Source organism: Anomaloglossus baeobatrachus, chromosome 8 (assembly GCF_048569485.1).
Source record: "Anomaloglossus baeobatrachus isolate aAnoBae1 chromosome 8, aAnoBae1.hap1, whole genome shotgun sequence".
NCBI classification, from domain to species: Eukaryota; Metazoa; Chordata; class Amphibia; order Anura; family Aromobatidae; genus Anomaloglossus; species Anomaloglossus baeobatrachus.
Window position 1 is genome coordinate 114,524,520 of NC_134360.1, and position 20,342 is coordinate 114,544,861.

Genomic DNA, 20,342 nt, shown 5'->3' on the forward strand with positions numbered 1-20,342 from the left:
GGTAGATGAAGAAGTTGTATGTCATCCCTTGTGAGCCTCTCTGTTCTGGTATGGTTCCAGAGCAGAGTAATGGTGAACAAGGCAGATTCTTTATGTTCCTTTTGATACCTTCCTCTGTAGGTTCAAGTCCTTCGTTGCCCTCCCTTTTTTGCCAAAAAGCTTCCCCCCCCCTTTCTTCTTTTATTCCCAAAGAATCACAAGCATAGAGCACACACAAATAAATACACAATTTATGATCAAACAAATTTCATTTTATTACACCTTTTTCCATTATACATATATATATGTAAAAAGTTCTTTTATATGATCATCTCATTGTATCACTTTGCTGATCATGAAGATTTTTTCATTCAATTTATCGAAGCATGCAAGATTTGCATTTATTAGAAAATAAAAAATAAAATGTTTCCCCCCCCCCCCCTTTTTTTCCCTCCTCCTCCCCTCCACCCTCTCCTCCCCCCCCCCCCCCTCCCTTCTTTCCAATCATGAGGTAGACTCACTCCTCGTGTCTATGAGTCATGGGGTAATGAGGTCATTTTCAACAGCATGCCCTCTCCGTGTAATCTCTATTTAAACCCTGTTTTTTTCTGTACTGGTATATTTTTATTCCCTGAAGAAGAAGGCAGTGTGCCTTTGAAACGCGTTGGATCTGTCTCAATAAAAATATCTAAGGAATCTTCAACAGTGTGGTTCATAGCGCGGCTGAAAAACCCGTCCCCTTTTTATCTCCGATTTCGGCAGCTATGAGAGATAGGAAAATACACTGCCCGAAATGTAAGCGGAGAGACGCAGACTTATTTCATGGGCTATGGGAGTGCGTGTCAGTAAGGAAAGTCTGGGACAGCATGAGAAGGATGATGAACAACTTATGGAAAAGGGATCTACCCCTGAATCCCATGTTATATCTATAGCATAGTATATTTTTATTCCCTGAAGAAGAAGGCAGTGTGCCTTTGAAACGCGTTGGATCTGTCTCAATAAAAATATCTAAGGAATCTTCAACAGTGTGGTTCATAGCGCGGCTGAAAAACCCGTCCCCTTTTTATCTCCGATTTCGGCAGCTATGAGAGATAGGAAAATACACTGCCCGAAATGTAAGCGGAGAGACGCAGACTTATTTCATGGGCTATGGGAGTGCGTGTCAGTAAGGAAAGTCTGGGACAGCATGAGAAGGATGATGAACAACTTATGGAAAAGGGATCTACCCCTGAATCCCATGTTATATCTATTCCACTATGTAGGAGCGATAGAGGAGAGTCGGTTAGAGGGAAAAAGGGCAGTACCGATTTTGTTCCATTCGATATGCATCATGGTCAAAAGAAACATCTTGAGGTATTGGTTGAATGACTCGATTCCAGGGGTGGGCGCGATTGTAACTCAACTCAAATCAATGCTTAACTTAGACTGGATGGAGGCAGAACGAAATAAAGATAAGGGAATAAAGCCGTTTATGGAGAAATGGAAAGCATTCTTATTGGGCTACCACACAGACCAGGAAATAGTGAACTACATGAAGCCATTTACATACACTGAGTGGTATCTCTTGAAGGATTTAAGCGGTACACTTGGGAAATGGAAGGTGCCAGTGGTCCGCTAACAGATAGTTACACTCAACACAGTGGATGAAGAAATGTAGCGGCAGGGATAGTGTACTCGAAATATAAATTCTGCATACTTGTGACAAAGTAGGAAAATTAATAGTTTGGAGGGGGCAGGGAGGGGGGGAGTTTTGATGTTTTTGTTTTTTGTTTTGATGTATGGATATGTTTTATGTATACAAATCTATTCAGATAAGGGGCCAAGACTTGAAACGTTGTGCAGTATCAAAATTTCCGTGTATCGACCCCATAATGTATGTAACTGCGATATTGTCTGGATTTTATTTTTTTGAAAATAATAAAAACTATTGGAAAAAAAAAAAAAAATCCTAACACCACAACGGCACCGAGCTGACATGGTGGTAACGGATAACACCAAATTCTTATTGTCAGATAAAACTAGAATCCTCCAATTTGCCAGTTTAACATCCCAAACTTCGATTAAAACCAAGATTGGAAATAAAGTCATAGCTGTAACACTACCCGATGCGCCACAAACAAACCAAGACTCACGCCAAAAATCTAGCAAAAATTCACCTTGACAGAAAACCCAAAAACCATACTTATTATGACCAAAAAACACGTCAGAACTCTTAAACTACTGTTGCCATACTGCTCTTCCATTAAAATTCCTGCAGAAAAACAAATTGTTTAAAAGAACAGAGTCCTCAGTGGTTGATACCTTTTAATGGCTAACTGAAAAGAATGTGCCTATTCTTGGACTCACCGGTATCAGTTCATCAGTTCTTATGGATATGTCAGGCAGACAAGAGGCCAACTTGTTAAGTTCCTTGTAATAGTCCTGTGTAGGGTCAGACTCCAATTTCTTATAGTAGCGTGTGTCCATCAGTTGTCTGTGTGCTTCCTTCATGTAGTCTGATTTGTTCATCATGACTATTGCACCCCCCTTGTCTGCAGGTTTAATGATGATTTCTTTGTTGGTTTTCAAAGATTTTATGGCCCTTCTCTCCTGGGCACTGATGTTGGATGGTTGCCTCCTGTGTGTGTCTAGGAAAGTGGATTTTACCAAATGTCTGAAAGTGTCTATATAGTTATCCAGATGAGGGTTGTGTCCTGGTGGAGGTGTCCAATCTGATCTTTTCCTGGTTGTCAAGATCCGTCTTCCTTCAGTCTGGGTGGATTCTGAAACATCTGCATCGCTAAAATATTCCCTCAGACGTAGTCTCCTGAAGTAATCTTCCATGTCGCTGCAGAGTTCAATTTTGTCTAGAGCTTTAGTAGGACAAAATGAGAGTCCTCTAGAAAGCACAGCAACTTCCATTTTGTTTGGTTTGTAATCCGAGAGATTGATAACACAGTTAGATGCTTTTGTGTCTTGAATGGAGTGGTTGTCCAAGTTGTCAGGTTTTGGCTTTGTTCTCCACCTGTTTGTATTAAGTCCTGAATTGAGACGCAGTCTATGTAGTTTCTTTTCCTTGTTGTGGATCAGAAGGGTTCGTAGTCTGTAGTAGTATTGTTGTACTTCTTGTTCTGTGCTTTCTGGAAGTGTCTTCCTTTGTGTTTCAAATTCCCTCTGGATTTTACTCTTGATGCTGTAGAAGACATGCAAAAGGTGGTTCCTTAGTCTCTCAGAAGTCCTGTGACAAAGGTTTTGTGCATAATGGGTATTGTAGGTATGTAGAATTGGGTTTGTAATCCAGAGTCCTTTGGGGATTAGATTCTCCTTTTTGCATTTGGATAAGAAAAATATGTCGCTGTCCAGTTGTGCGCGTTTCTTCAGAAGTGTCTTTAGTTCCATAAAGATGCGGTACATTCTGGTATCCTCCATTTTGATACAAGTAAAATATATCTTTGTACCGTGTTAGCCAGTAGAGATAAAAAAATTGTTTAAAAGAACAGAGTCCTCAGTGGTTGATACCTTTTAATGGCTAACTGAAAAGATGGTAATAATTGCAAGCTTTCGGGACTACTCAGGTCTCTTCATCAGGCATGGTATAACACAAAATCTGAAGAGTCACATATTTATACACAACAGGACTTAAAACTTTCACACTGAACTGCAGCAGTATTTATGGCCCCACAACAGTTTGCCCCCCTGCCATAGTGATAGTTCTGTTTCATATAACTTGTTTTTTTTTTTGGTTTTTTTTTTTACTGCACTATTCTAAGGCTATGTGTCCACGGTAGAATGTACCTGCGGATTTTTCTGCCTCAAAATCCGCAGCTTTCCCCCAGAATCCGCACCTTAGCATAGATGCGGATTTGACGCGGATTTGACGCGGATTTCGTTGCGGATTTTGATGCGGATTTTGATGCGGATTTTGTCCAATGTGTTTCTGAATAAAGCTTTGACTGTTTTGAAGGCAAAAAAAAGTCTCTTTGTGTCATTTCCTGTCCCAACCCTCCTTTCTTCTCCATTATCCATTTTGTTAGCAGTCTCACAGTGTGCTTATACAGAAAAGCTGCGGCCAACACCACTGGGCTCTTACATTCTAACAGGCTGTATATAATAACCCAGTGGTGGTGGCCGCAGCTTATAGCCAAAAAATGTGGTCCCATGTTCCCTTTCACTGTTATTTAAAAAAAAAAAAAATGTGCTCCGCTGTATTTTCACTGTCCAGCCCGATGCAAGCGAGCAACTGAGGGCTGTGCTTCTCAGCGGGATAAGGCTGAAGCATTCTCTGTCCCTCCCGCTGAGAAAAACAGTCCTCAGCTGCCCCTGAAAATGGCGGCTCCGTTGTGAAGCGCCATTCTCAGGTGCTGTACCGAGGCTCATCCAGCTGCCCTGATGCATTTGGCTGGCTGGGTAATACGGGGTTAATGCCAGTTTTCTGCAAACTGGCACTAAGCCCGAGGTTCATAATGTCATGCCTGTGTAGACACGGCCATTATGAACCTCCATTTGGTAATAAAGAAAACACAACACCTTTATTAAAAATTTTAATTGAAAGAAAAACACACACACACATCCCTGATTGCCATCTTTATTACTCCCAAGCCTCAGAGGTTAATCCAGGACAATATCACAGGAAAGCTCTCTGCCGGCTGCTGGGAGCGGCAGAACTCACTGGCCGGGTCAGCTCAGTTCATAGCTGAGATCGGGTCAGCTGACTTCACAGCATCAGCTGACCCGGGCACAGAAGTCAGCCGGTCAGCTGACTTAATTCGCGAGTGCGGGCGGGTCAGCTGAGTGCACATCGACAGCTGAATAGTCGGCCGATGTGCACTCATCTGACCCAGGCACGGACGTCAGCCGGTCCCAGCAGACGGAAGAGAGCTTTGCAGCATCTCGTACACTGACGGCTGCTGGGACCGGCTGACGTCCGTGCCCGGGTCACATGACTGCACATCGTCAGCTGACTTAATTCGCGAGCGCAGGCGGGTCAGCTGACTGCACACCGACCAGCTGATGTGCCGGGCTCCGATGTGCACTCATCTGACCCGGGCACGGACGTCAGCCGGTCCCAGCAGACGGAAGAGAGCTTTGCAGCATCTCGTACACTGACGGCTGCTGGGACCGGCTGACGTCAGTGCCCGGGTCAGCCGGGTGCACATCGGAGCTGTCATGGATTATCGTCGGGGGATTCAGGGAGTAATAAAGATGGCAATCAGGGATGTGTGTGTTTTTCTTTCAAATAAAATTTTTAAAAAAGTGTTTTCTTTTCTTTATTACCAAACGGAGGTTCATAATGGCCGTGTCTACACAGGCATGACATTATGAACCTCGGGCTTAGTGCCAGTTTGCAGAAAACTGGAATTAACCCACGTTATATTACCCAGCCAGCCAAATGCATCAGGGCAGCTGGATGAGCCTCGGTACAGCACCTGAGAATGGCGCTTCACAACGGAGCCGCCATTTTCAGGGGCAGCTGAGGACTGTTTTTCTCAGCGGGAGGGGCAGAGAATGCTTTAGCCTTATCCCGCTGAGAAGCACAGCCCTCAGTTGCTTGCTTGCATCGGGCTGGACAGTGAAAATACAGCGGAGCACATTTTTTTTTTTTTTTAAAAAGAATTGTGAAAAAAGAGCTGGGATCCTGTTTTGCCAGCTAAAAGCAAGCAGCCTGTAACTAGCTGCTTTTAGCTGGCAATCCAGAGTCCGGACACAACACGACTACACTGCCACTACTCTACACTACAAAATGGTGAAACTTCCTCTTCCTGAACTATCCTACATCACTTCCTGCGGATTTGTTTGCGAGATCCGCACCAAATCCGCAGGAAAAAGAGCCTGTGGGAACAGACCTGCGGATTTCTTGCGGATTTTACACCTTGCATTGACTTGCATGGCAAAAATCTGCAACAAAATCCGCAACAATAATTGACATGTGTCAGGGCCGGGCGGTCGGGCAGACCCAGGAGGTGGATCCACTGGGCCGAACTCTAAGATGGTGGTAGGGAGTCCGGTAGCTGAAGCACTGATGGGCAGCAGAACAGTCCGTGCAAGTGAAGGTAGCGGAGGAGTCCCTGGGACCACGGAGTCACAGATGGCAGTCCGGGTGACGTAGCTCAGGTTCGGAAGCCAAGATGATGTCAGGCGGGGTCCGGAACCTTTGGAGCAAGATGACGGTTCACCGCAGGGATCCGAGATGGTACGGACTGTCAGATGGCAGACGGACAGCGTGCGGGGCTCGGGATTCAGCAGGACTGGATGGCGAGGCGGGATCAGCTCTAGAAGAGAGATACGTAAGTATGGCAGGAAAACACAAGGAGACCTGACTCCTAGCTCAGAAAACACGAAGATCAGGCCCCGCCCCCTTGGACAAGAACCCCCTTTATACCCCGTACCTGTCTAACCTCATTTCCTGTTAATGGGCGCTGGCCCTTTAAGAAAGGGTCAGTGACCGCGCGCGTGCCCTAATGCGCATGCGCGCGGCCCGGGTGCCAGAAGCCAGGGAAGGAGGCTGAGAGGAGGACGCAGGGGAGCCGGCCAGGGCCTGGGAGGCCGTCGGGCGCCGGGATCGGCGGCCAGGGAGCCTAGAAAGGACGGGCACAAGAGACTGGGACGCGGGGAGCGTGGCAGGTGAGCCGGGGAGCGGGACAGGAGACCCGGGAAGGGGAGCCGAGGACCCGGGGAGCGTGACAGTACCCCCCTCCCCACGCCCCCCTCCCCGCAACCGGGACATGAAGGCACGGATCAGAGGAGAGCCCACGTTCTCCCTGGGTTCCCAGGATCTATCCTCAGGACCATACCCCTCCCAGTCCACCAGGAAGAACTGCCGGCCACGAACAGTCTTCATGGCCACGATATCCCTTACCGCATAGATGTCGTCCTCAGCAATGGGAGGAGGAGCCGGACTGGCAGCAGCGGAGAAGGGACCAAGGAACACCGGCTTGAGTAGAGAGACGTGGAAGGAGTTGGGTATTTTCATCGTGGTCGGAAGCCTCAGTTTGTAGGAGACCTCATTGATCTTGCTGAGGACCTTAAACGGCCCGATGTAGCGAGGACCCAGCTTGTAGGAAGGTATCTTCAGTCGGATGTACTGGGAAGCAAGCCAGACCAGGTCACCAGGAGAGAAACACGGAGGGTCTAGACGCCTTTTGTCAGCGTGTTTCTTCATCCGCTGGGAAGCGCGCCCAAGGGACGCCTTGACAGAGTCCCAAATAGTAGCGAAGTCACGGGCTACAGTATCAGCAGCAGGGACATCCGAAGAAGGGGATATAGGCAACGGGACGGAAGGCTGCAGTCCGTAAACGACATGGAAGGGAGATTTGGAGGACGACTCACTGACGTGGTGGTTATGGGAGAATTCAGCCCAAGGCAGAAGCGTGGACCAGTCGTCGTGATGGGCGTTGACATAGTGACGTAAGAAGGAGGTCAAGATTTGATTGACCCTTTCCACTTGGCCATTAGACTGAGGATGGTAAGCGGAAGAAAAGTCCAGAGTCACTCCCAGATGTTTGCAGAGAGCCCTCCAGAAGCGGGAGGTGAACTGAGTTCCTCTGTCGGACACGATGTGGGAAGGAAAGCCATGCAAGCGGAAGATATGTTGTATATAGGCTTCCGCGAGTTCCTGAGCAGAGGGCAGTCCGGGCATAGGGACGAAGTGAGCCATTTTGGAGAACCGATCCACCACGACCCATATGACTGTGTGTCCGGATGATACTGGCAAGTCCGTAATAAAGTCCATCGCTATGTGTTGCCATGGAACTGAGGGTATCGGCAGAGGCAGAAGACGGCCATAGGGCAGGTGTTTGGGCGTCTTGTTCCTGGCACAAGAGGGGCAGGCAGAGACAAAGGCGGCAACGTCCGTGCGAAGGGATGGCCACCAGTAATGGCGTACAATCGCACCCCATGTTCTCTTCTGGCCTGCATGGCCGGCTGTTTTCGAGGCATGACCCCAGTGTAACACTTTTTGCCTGTTGGTCTCAGAGACATAGGTCTTCCCGGGTGGTATCTGGGCCAGAGTGACAGGGGCCACCGGAACAATCTTGCTAGGAGAGATGATAGGTTGGGTAGTCTCTTCCTCCTGCTCCAGAGGCATGAGAGACCTAGACAAGGCATCAGCGCGTATATTCTTGTCTGCGGGTCGGAAGTGAAGCTGGAAGTCAAACCTGGCAAAGAATAAGGACCACCTGGCTTGTCGTGGGTTCAGTCGCTGAGCGGACCGCAGGTATTCCAGGTTCTTGTGGTCCGTGTAGATAATCACAGGGTACACTGCTCCTTCCAGGAGGTAGCGCCACTCCTCCAGAGCCAGTTTGACCGCCAATAGTTCTCGGTCACCGATGGTGTAATTACGTTCAGGTGCTGAGAAGCTTTTAGAGAAGAAACCGCAAGTCACCATCTTCCCGGAGGAGGATTTTTGCATGAGCACTGCTCCGGCTCCTGAGGAGGAGGCATCCACCTCTAAGGTGAACTGGCGGTTTAACTCCGGTCGGTGGAGTACAGGAGAGGAGGCGAATGCTCGCTTCAGGGAGCAAAACGCGGCGTCGGCCGCAGGTGACCAGTCCTTTGGATTAGCCTCCTTTTTGGTCAGAGCGGAGAGAGGAGCAGTCAGGGCGGAGAAGTGAGGGATAAACTGGCGGTAGTAGTTGGCAAATCCCAGGAACCGTTGGATTGCCTTCAGTCCAGACGGGGGAGGCCAGTGGAGGATGGAGGAGACCTTCTTTGGATCCATCTGCAGCCCAGTACCCGAGATGATGTATCCCAGGAAAGGAAGAGAAGACTGCTCAAAGACGCACTTTTCATATTTGGCGTAGAGATGATTCTCTCTCAGTCTTTGTAGGACCAGCTTTACGTTCTCTCTGTGGGTCTGGAGGTCCGGAGAGAAGACAAGGATGTCATCCAGATACACTACTACACATACGTAGAGGAGGTCCCGGAAAATGTCGTTCACCAGTTCTTGGAATACGGCAGGAGCGTTACACAGACCGAAGGGCATCACGCAGTATTCATAGTGCCCATCGCGAGTATTAAACGCGGTCTTCCATTCGTCTCCAGAGCGGATACGAACTAGGTTGTAGGCACCCCGAAGATCCAGTTTGGTGAACACACGGGCTCCTCTGAGCCGATCGAATAATTCGGGGATGAGCGGTAGGGGGTACTTGTTTTTTATGGTAATCTGATTCAAGCCCCGGTAGTCAATGCATGGGCGTAGGTCACCCTCTTTCTTCTTAACGAAGAAGAAGCCTGCTCCCGCAGGAGAGGAGGATCTCCGGATGAATCCCTTTGCCAGGCTTTCCGTGATGTAGGTGGACATGGCCCTGGTTTCGGCTGGAGACAACGGATATATCCGTCCTCGAGGTGGTGTTGTTCCTGGGAGCAGGTCGATGGCGCAATCGTAGGGACGGTGTGGCGGAAGTACCTCGGACTCCTTCTTGTCAAAAACGTCCGCGAAGGACCAATAGGCCGAGGGCAGACCCGGTAGGTACTCAGGAACCGGAGGTCGTCGGACTGGTTGTATAGACTTTATACATCTTTCATGACAGGCAGAGCCCCAACGGGTGATTTCGCCAGTACCCCAGCTGACTGATGGTTCGTGTGTTCGCAACCAAGGAAGTCCCAGCAGGATTTGATGGGACATGTGTGGAAGGACGTAGAGAGAGATGTTCTCGGTGTGCAGAGCACCGATACGCAGTTCCACCGGCTTGGTGATCCAGGAGATGGTATCAGAGAGGGGTCTCCCATCCACCGAGGCAATCAGTAGGGGCTTCTCGAGTAGAGTAACAGGCAGCTGGTATTTGTCCACCGTGGCCTGCTGGATAAAATTGCCTGCTGCTCCGGAGTCGAGGTATGCCTCAGCCGTGAAGCGCGTCTCTCCTGTTGATACTTGTACCGTCCACATAACTGGGTCTGAGAGAGTCCCAGCACCTAGGGTGGCCTCTCCTACCAACCCTAGGCTTTGGAGTTTCCCGGCCTTTCCGGACAGGAGCGTAGGAGGTGTGTGTCCTCTCCGCAGTAAAAGCAGAGGCCCTTGGCGAGCCGCTCTGCTCGACGTTGGTCAGACTGTCGTACTCGGTCAACCTGCATGGGTTCGTGGACAGGAATCCCAGCTGTTGATGACTGTGGCACAGAGGATTTCTGTGGCGGGGAGGAGTGCCGTACCGCACGTCGCTCACGAACCAGCTCTTTGGAGCGCTCCTGAAAACGAATGTCCACTCGAGTGGCTAGGGCAATCAGGGCATCTAGGGTGGAGGGCACGTCACGACCCGCCAACTCATCTTTGATGCGACTCGAAAGTCCTTCCCAGAAGGCGGCTGTCAGGGCCTCATTATTCCACCCGAGTTCAGAAGCCAAAGTGCGGAAACGGATGGCGTATTGGCCCACCGTCAGTGTTCCTTGACGTAGGCGGAGAAGTGATGAAGCAGACGCAGAGGCGCGTCCCGGCTCGTCAAAGGTACTGCGAAAGGCCTGCAGGAACTCTTGAAGATCCTTGGTCATGGGGTCCTCCTTCTCCCACAAGGGGTTCATCCACGCCAGTGCCTCGCCCTCCAGGTGAGACATGATGAAGGCGACCTTGGCTTGGTCGGAGGCAAACAGATGTGGCAGCTGCGTGAAATGAAGGGAACATTGGTTTATGAAGCCCCTGCAGGTCTTGGGATCTCCAGCATAACGAGATGGTGACGCCAAACGGAGTCGGGAGGCATCCGACGCGGCTGCCACTGGTGCGGGAGCCGTGGATTGCCTAGTGGGGGACCTGGTTGCCGCAGGCGTCATTGATGCTTGTAACGTGTACAGGCGGGTGTCCACGGAGGTCATAAATTGCAGCATGCGGGTCTGGACTTCACGCTGGCGTTGGAGTTCCTCTTGCAGGGCCAATAGTGCTGCAGCGGGATCCATGGCCTGATCTTACTGTCAGGGCCGGGTGGTCGGGCAGACCCAGGAGGTGGATCCACTGGGCCGAACTCTAAGATGGTGGTAGGGAGTCCGGTAGCTGAAGCACTGATGGGCAGCAGAACAGTCCGTGCAAGTGAAGGTAGCGGAGGAGTCCCTGGGACCACGGAGTCACAGATGGCAGTCCGGGTGACGTAGCTCAGGTTCGGAAGCCAAGATGATGTCAGGCGGGGTCCGGAACCTTTGGAGCAAGATGACGGTTCACCGCAGGGATCCGAGATGGTACGGACTGTCAGATGGCAGACGGACAGCGTGCGGGGCTCGGGATTCAGCAGGACTGGATGGCGAGGCGGGATCAGCTCTAGAAGAGAGATACGTAAGTATGGCAGGAAAACACAAGGAGACCTGACTCCTAGCTCAGAAAACACGAAGATCAGGCCCCGCCCCCTTGGACAAGAACCCCCTTTATACCCCGTACCTGTCTAACCTCATTTCCTGTTAATGGGCGCTGGCCCTTTAAGAAAGGGTCAGTGACCGCGCGCGCGCCCTAATGCGCATGCGCGCGGCCCGGGTGCCAGAAGCCAGGGAAGGAGGCTGAGAGGAGGACGCAGGGGAGCCGGCCAGGGCCTGGGAGGCCGTCGGGCGCCGGGATCGGCGGCCAGGGAGCCTAGAAAGGACGGGCACAAGAGACTGGGACGCGGGGAGCGTGGCAGGTGAGCCGGGGAGCGGGACAGGAGACCCGGGAAGGGGAGCCGAGGACCCGGGGAGCGTGACAACATGCTGCAGATTTTTCCGGATCAAAATTTAAAAGAACAGAGTCCTCAGTGGTTGATACCTTTTAATGGCTAACTGAAAAGATGGTAATAATTGCAAGCTTTCGAGACTACTCAGGTCTCTTCATCAGGCATAGTATAACACAAAATCTGAAGAGTCACATATTTATACACAACAGGACTTAGAATAGTGCAGTAAAAAAAAAAAAAACAAGCCAATTGACCGTCCAACATACCTGAAATGGGACAGTTTTCATCCAAAACACATAAAAAACTCAATTGTATACAGCCAGGCTATCAGGTACAATCGGATATGTTCCAACAGTACAGATAGAGACAATCACCTTGAGGGCCTCAGAAAAACCTTTCTGAATCAAGGCTACCACCCAAGAACAATTGAAAACCAGATTACAAGAGCCACAAGAATATCAAGAAACCATCTTCTACATTATAAAACCAAAGAAGAGAACAACCGGGTCCCTCTTGTAGTCACCTACAATCCACATCTGGAGGTGTTTAGAGGGGCTGCACGGAAACTACAACCATTACTGCAAAAAGATGCCCGGTTAAAATCTATTTTTCCAGACCCCCCACTTCTGTGTTTTAGACAGCCACCAAATCTAAGAAGCATCATTGTCAGAAGCTCCCTGTCCTCTCCAACACCAACAGGAACATTTCCCTGCAACCAGAAAAAATGTAAGACCTGTCCATTTATATTGACAACGGACAAGATAAAGATTCCAAGATCACATCAGGACTACAAGATCCCAGGTACCTTCAGCTGCACTACAACCAATGTGGTGTACTTAATTATATGTACCAAATGTCCAACTGGGGGTCTGTATGTAGGGGAGACAGGACAACAGCTCAGGACAAGGATGAATTCTCACCGCCACACAATTAGAGAAAAAAGGATGGATCTACCTGTGGCCAAACATTTTTGTAACTCAGACCACAGCATCATGGACATGAAATTGCTGGTATTGAAAGGAAACTTCAAGTCCCAGAGAGATAGGAGACTCTGGGAGTACAAACTTATGATGACCTTTGACACATTCAGAGAAGGAATGAATGTGTCTCATGGATTCATGTCTTTTTACATCAGTTAAAAGATGTGCTCCTCTGACCATCCGAGCGTGTCACAGCCCGGACCAGACCCTTATCAAAGGACAATAAAACTTTCACACTGAACTGCAGCAGTATTTATGGCCCCACAACAGTTTGCCCCCCTGCCGTAGTGATAGTTCTGTTTCATATATCTTGTTGGTTGTTTTTTTTGTTTTTTTTTTACTGCACTATTCTAAGTCCTGTTGTGTATAAATATGTGACTCTTCAGATTTTGTGTTATACCATGCCTGATGAAGAGACCTGAGTAGTCTCGAAAGCTTGCAATTATTACCATCTTTTCAGTTAGCCATTAAAAGGTATCAACCACTGAGGACTCTGTTCTTTTAAACAATTTTTTTATCTCTACTGGCTAACATGGTACAAAGATATATTTTACTTGCAGAAAAACAACCACATCACTAAATCCTCTTTAAGCTGTTCAGACAAGCGAATATGTGAATCTGGTGACCGAAGACCTTTGGTAGCCTCATATAACAGTCTGGAAAATACCCTACCCATTGGAAAAATCCGCAAACCTTTTGTTAGTGACTGGGCCTCGGCCGACTCTACCACAGGCCCTTCCTCCAACCAACCTCTCCAGAGGCGTTGCAGTCCTGATGGTGAGGCAACAAGAAAGTAGATGGGGATATTTACAAGACCCAAAAAAAAGTTTTTGGGGTGGCCTTTCCAGTCCAAAGGCCATGGTCCATTTCAACATTAAAATAGGGGAGTAAACATTAAACTGTAGGAGGGTAGCCGGGATCCGCTACCTACTCCTTTTCTTCAAAAAGGTGACGGTGGGAGGCAATGCAAGGTGTTTCATTCACCACCACCCATTTCTTGATGTCTAGGGCAAACCACCCTCGCTCTCCACAATGCCGGGTGTAGCTCACCATATCCCCGGGTTCCAGATCTCAGTCAGGATGGCCTGTGGGTAGGTGAGGGGCTACATCCCTCCAAAGATTTCTGAATCCAGTTCCGGTTTGTAAATGAAACTCCATCCCTTCTGGGGGTAAAAATAACGGACCTGTCCTCTGTTGATCGGGCCCCAGACCCGGACAGTAGCCTGCCGCAGGTGGTCCTTCTCTTTATAGGTGCGGGCCAGCACCTCAGCCTTGCGCTTCTCTCTAGCGGCAATCTCTTTGTGCAGCTGCCGTTGCTGCCTCTCCCAGTATGGGGCACGGGTTCCGTGCTCCGCCTCCTGCTCGGGAGCAAGGCCCACATGGATGCCCTCGCCGCTGGCGACGACCGGCCTCTCACATTGCCATGGGCCCCATTGCTCAGTGGCTTACTCCACCTCTCTGAAGGTGCATTCCCGCTGTTCCACAGCCAGGGCGGGGTATTTAGGAGCGTCGAGCAGCGCGGCTGGGGCAGAGTTCCGGTCAGGTTCCGCCTCCGTTGCGGCCGGGCGGACTGCCGGAGCTGTCGTCATCTCCGTCGCGGTCGGGCGGACTGCCGGAGCTGGGGAAGACGCCCTCAGGGTTGCGGCCTGGCTCGGGGCCGGACGGGATGTCTTTAGGGTTGCGGCCTGGCTCGGGTACAAGACGATGCCGGATCGGTGGTGCAGGCGAGGCCCGAGTTACATGTTGCTGGGTCCTCCTCTTTAGACAAGACGGGTTCCGCTGCCGTTGCTTGGGGTAGCGGGCCGATTGGGGCACTGGCCGCGGACACGGGTGGCGAGGGAGGCAACGTGGCGGACGGGGGCAGGCCGGACCCCTCAGCCGGGATGGCTGGTTCCTGGAGAACATAGGGGCGTGGGTCACTGCTTACCCACTCCTCCGAGGCCATCTCCTTCTCGCATGCCCAGACGGCTGCAGCCAGGCCCTTCATTTCGGTTGTCCACCTCGTCAAGATGAAATGTGCCTGGGCCTAAATTCTTGAGCACATCGTGTCCATCTGCTCCTCAATTCAGTCGGCGGTCCCGGGGACGGGACCCTTCACACGCTGGTTGCCGGACCACTGAGACATCCTGTTGCTCTGGTTTCCAGGAACGGGATTTGGCAAAGTCCTGGTGTCCCTGCCCTTTGTCCTCTCGGATGACATGCCACTCTTCCTGTCCCCCCCTGGTTTTTCAACAGCAGTCTCGCGGGACTGTCCTATTCACTTCCTGTCTTGGGAGTCACCTGTTTCCACCCACGATCCCAGGGGGTGGGGCTTCGGCTTCGTGCCCTTTTCGGAGAAGAAGATGACGCTGTTGTCGTTTTTGGCGCCAAAGATGGCGGGAAAGATGGCAGCAATTAAAAATTTTCAAACAGTTCACGATATTTGAAGCAAGGCGCACATCATCTACTGATGGGGTAAGAATCCTGTCAGTGATGCCAGGTTCGGGTTGCTGCGGGCGGGGCCCGCCGCCGCTTCTCACTCGGGGGCCTGCTCGAGTGGGGACCGGACCCGGGCTTACATGGCCGCCCGTCCTCACAACTGTCGTAAAGGGGGTATTTACAGGGGATTTTGTCTGTCACGCCACCCGTGGGTTATGGTGAGGGATGGTGACACCGCCGCTGCCTTATGATGGGGGCACCCAGGGCTGATGGAGCGGGGCAGCAAGATGGGATCCCCTCCACGGGTAGGGGAGGTGTAGTCCCGGGGCCCAGTGTCGGCACACGGAAGTGATGGCTGCTGGAGGTGGTGTGCCAGGCTGGACCGGGGGACGATGGTGTACTCACAGTTCAGTAACTTCACACAATTCCAGTAGTAACCAAGTTGTCAGTGGCCAGCTGCCTTAGGAGGGTGCATTCGGGTCCCGCACCCAGATTGATGAACAGGTTTCCCTTCTTCCTGCACTTTGTGTTTTCCTTTTCTTTTTGGACGACTTCCCTTGGAATGGAGAAGTCCACTCCTGGTTCTATGTGTGTTGGGAGCTGTGGCCCACGAAAGCTGACCCTTGGGATTTTAGTGGGTTCTGGCGGACACCCTATCCCCCGCATTGGGCTTCCGTTTCGCTCTATCTGAGCAGTTTATGGGACAACGTTTGGAACTTTGTCCCCGGCTGGTCAATTAACGAGGGGGCTTGCAACCATCCTAGGGTCCAGCCTCCCCGACTGTGCACGGCTTCCGGACCGGATTCCCGCTGTCGGCAATGGCGGGCTACAACCCTGCCATGGTCCACTTAAGGTCTCCCGCGACCTGATCTCTGTCGCCTGTGGCCCTGTTCACCATCTGTCACCTAGCCGAGTAGTCCAAGGGCTACGACCCCTGACTACACTGCTGTCAGCTCTCCACACTTCAACTGTCTAAACTCTTCTCTCAACTTGAACTCCCAACTTGAACTGTCATGTTCCCACCCCTGATACCTCAGGACTCCTAGGTGGGCATTCACAACCGCCTGATCCTGCCCACTGGTGTGTCCTTATTATCATGAGGGGGTGGCTAGGGTTTAATGGCTGTGTGTTATGTCTAAGTGCGGGTTTTTTGGTGGTAGCAAGGAGGATTAGCTCATTTGTGACTACCTTGTTTTGCCAGGGCGTCACATCAGCGTCTGCTTTATTGCTGAGTGAGTACCTGATTAACCCTTGCAACCAGCGAGCCTGCGCTCCCCCAGCACCCCATCTCACCATCCAGAGTCCTGGGGCCTTCACCTACCCGTGGAGGGTGACGATATCTAGTTGCTCCACTCCATCAGCCCGCATACTTGCAAGAGCAGCGGTGGTACTCCCAATTACCGTACATCACAGGTGGCGTCACAAAGTATATCTATCCCCTGTAAATAATCCCCTTCTTCATTGGAGTGTGGCCCCTAGCCCCCGGGTCCGGAGACCCTCGAGCCACGACTAATCACCACTCCCAGATACGAGCAGTTCAGCCGCTGCAGGGGCGGCACAAGGTCATCAATATCAGTTTAGGGGGATCTGATTTTGCATCCCTCCTATCAGCTATATGACGAGGCCACAGCTTTATGCAGAGCAACACCCTCTTCATTATCTATGGGACCCAGCTCTGTAGGGAAAATAACGGCTCCACCAGGTCCTGCAACTAAGATCAATAAATAGGACTCATTTGTAATACTGGACAGAGCTGTGACTACATGTTATACAGTCATATTAAACAACCTAAAAGTGCACAAAGATATTACACATTCACCACCTGACAAGTTGGCCTTCCTTCCTTCCGCATAGCCGACGGGAGCCGCGGTGACGCCGGTAGGAGATGTTCCTCGCTCCTGCGACTTCACACACAGCGATGTGTGCTGCCGCAGGAGCGAGGAACAATATCGAACCGTCGCGTCAGCGTAATTATGGAATTCGCCGACGCTACACCGATGATACGATTACGACGATTTTGCGCTCGTTAATCGTATCATCTAGGATTTACACACTAAGATGTCGAGAGCGACGCAGGAAGTGCGTCACTTTCGACATGACCCCCACCGACATCGCACATGCGATGTCGTAGTGTGCAAAGTACCCCTTAGTCCCAGTCCAGCCCTGACTATACACTGGTTATAAAAAGATAGCATAGCTAAATATGCCCCATAGACTTCTGAATTTTTATGTAATGTATTCATGTTTGATTTCTATTGATGTTCTCTTTCTTGATGACAGGAACAAGTAATGAAAGTTGAGATCTGCACCCTGAAAAGTAAGCTAAAAGAGCAAGAAAAGCTGCTAAAGAAAGCCTCAGATCACGTGAAACATGCAAACCTTGCAAGAGAAGGCATGGAAAAACTTATTGTAAAACAACGTATGTATAATGCATAAATCTGTTAGTTTCTAGTAACATAATAAAACATAAACACCTACTAATTTATACAGACCACCTTACCGACCAGTGATAGACGTTTTCATCACAGGTCCCACATGGGGTATATGGAGCGTACTCAGGAGGTGACTTTGCTCCATACCAAACAGACAGTGGCTGTGTTACAAAGCCAGCATCTGCCAGCAGGGACAGGCTGTAGCTAAAATTCCTGCTGCTTAACCATTAAAATCATTAAGAGGGACTCTATCAGCAGGTTTTTGCAATGTAATCTGAAGACAGCATGTTGTAAGAGTTAAAACAGAAAATTCAGCTCTGCACCTCTTATTACAAAGTGTGTTCTGTTTACTTGCCATGTAAGTTTAAGCTTCCAAGCTTTATCATTAGTCAGACCCTGCAGTGCATAAGCTCAGATCTGACTCCTCCTCCCTCTGTGATTAGCAGTGTTGGTGGAGGCAGCTGTATGGACTCTGCTACATGCAAAAACTAAAAACTTTGATTTTGTCAGAATGGCTGCAGCCAGGAATTTAAGTGATAAATCGTTGGATTCAGGACCTCTTTTCCTACATTATGCTGCTCTCAGATGAGGTAGCAAAAAACAGCTGACAGATTCCCATTAACCATTTAAATATAGTTGAGTTGGTTGACAGTACGCAAGCACAATGGCTTACATCACCCACTCCCTTTCCACCCTGTGAGTGAGGAATCGCATGGCTGCCATCTTAGCCCTCTTATGAAGCCCAACCAAATGCTAGGCTTCATAGAATGTCAGTTATATTATACTACTGTGGTGTTGTATTATATAGCATAAGTGATGAAGTGATCACAGGTTCAAGTACTCTAAGGTAATTAAAAAGGTAAAAATTGTAAAAAGTTAAAAATACTACAAAAAGTTTATATGACCCCCTATACCCTGTTGAAAAACAAAACAAAAAAAAATGAACATGTTTGGGATGGTTATGATTGTAAACATTTGAATTATCAATCTATAAATTATGTAAACCATTTGTTAAAAACTGAAAAAAATGAAATGGCATAATTGTTAGTCAACTGTTGCCACTATTTAAAAAAAAAAAAAAAAAAAGCAATAAAACTCATTAAGATGTTATATATTTCCAAAATGGTATCAATAAATACTACAGCTCAGTATGCAAAAAATGAACGCTCCTTCAACGGAAAATTAAAAGTTATGGGTCGCAGATTTTTTTTTACCAGGGTCAGAATTTTTTTTAAACAGAAAAATGAATAAGAAACTCCTTTATGAGTTTGATATCAACATAATTAAATTGACCTAGAAAATCATATTGTCAGGTCATTTTTTTGACACATTGAATTCTGTAAAATAAAACCCCAAATATCAATGGCGGAATTACGGTACATTTTTTTTTTTCACCGCTTCTCTTCATTTGGTATTTTCCCCCAATTTTCAGTGCATTATAGGGTAAAATGAATGGTGTAATTCAAAAGTACAACTTGTCCCATGAAAAACAAGCCCTCATAAAGCTACTTTGACAAAAAATAACTTATGACTCTTGAAAAAAAGAGGAGGAAAGAACGAAAGAGCAAAACTGAAATATCGCCAGCTCTTGAGAGGGTTAAAACTTTGGCCACTTTTAGGATATGTTCACACATCAGGTTTTTGCTGGGCGGCACAATCCGGCGCTTTGCGGGAAAAACGCATCCGTTTTTTTTTGCCGCCGAGTGCGTTTTTTCCTCATAGACTTTTATTAGCGCCAGATTGTGCTGCATGTACTTGCGTGTGATCCGTTTTTTGCGGCAAAAATCATCACTCCGGAGGCCACACAGGACGCAGAGAGGAACGTTTTTTGCCAGCAGCAAAAAATTGCATAGCGCCGGGTGCGGCGCTGTGCGGCATGGTGCATAATGAAAGTCTATGAGCGCCGGATAAGGTGGCATGCCTCAAACGCTGGAAGCATGTACCGTATCCGGTTTTTACTTCTGAGCATGCCCACTCACTCTCTGTCTCTCAAACTCTCTCTCTCACTCACTCACTCACTGACTCATTCACTCACTCTCACCCACTGACCGATCACCGGCGCTGCGCTGTACAGCTATCACAAAGCTCTGGCGGCTTCTCCTGATTTGAAAATGCCTGCCGCCCAATATTCAATGTCATATTCACTGCTTTCCCCGCCCACCGGCACCTATGATTGGTTGCAGTCAGACACGCCCCCACGCTGAGTGACAGCTGTCTCACTGCAACCAATCACAGCCGCAGGTGGGCGGGTCTATATCTTGCAGTAAAAAAAAAAATAATAATAAAAAAAAACGGCGTGCGGTCCCCCCCAATTTTGATACCAGTCAAGATAAAGCCACACGTCTGAAGGCTGGTATTCTCAGGATGGGGAGTGCCACATTATGGGGAACCCCCCAGCCTAAAAATATCAGCCAGCAGCCGCCCGGAATTGCCACATCCATTAGATGCAACAGTCTCGGGACTCTACCCAGCTCATCCCGAATTGCCCTGGTGTGGTGGCAATCGGGGTAATAAAGGGTTAATCATGGCAGGCGTCTATGAGACACCCCCAATGATTAACTTGTAAGGGAAAGTTAATAAACACATACACCCGAAAAAATACTTTATTTGGAATAAAAGACAAAAAAACACCCTCTTTCACCATTTTATTAAAATCCCCAAATACCCCTCCAGGTCCGACATAATCCACAGAGGTCCCATGACGATTTCAGTTCTGTTACATGAAGCTGATAGGAGTGGCAGTAGAACACCGCCGCTCTCTAGCAGCTCCACACAGCAACTGAAGTGAATCGTGCTGTCAGCGGGGACGTCACTGAGGTAGTGCCGTTGTGTGCGGTGATGATGCATGTGGTAGTGCCTGAGTGTTTGCGGGGATGATGCGTGCGGTAGTGCAGGGCGTGTGCGGTGATGATGCGTGAGGTAGTGCCTGCGTGTGCGGT

The 20,342-nt window shown here is 49.3% G+C and overlaps 1 protein-coding gene across 7 annotated transcripts in view; it reads left to right on the forward strand.

Annotated features, from left to right (window-relative positions):
* Positions 1 to 20,342, forward strand: part of PDE4DIP (phosphodiesterase 4D interacting protein) — a 1,984,767-nt gene that overhangs the window by 1,740,130 nt on the left and 224,295 nt on the right. For all 7 annotated transcript variants that reach the window (XM_075321961.1, XM_075321954.1, XM_075321957.1 and 4 more), the window contains one exon: positions 17,252 to 17,390. In XM_075321961.1, the coding sequence (XP_075178076.1) occupies positions 17,252 to 17,390 (139 nt within the window). The remainder of the gene's footprint in view (positions 1 to 17,251; positions 17,391 to 20,342) is intronic.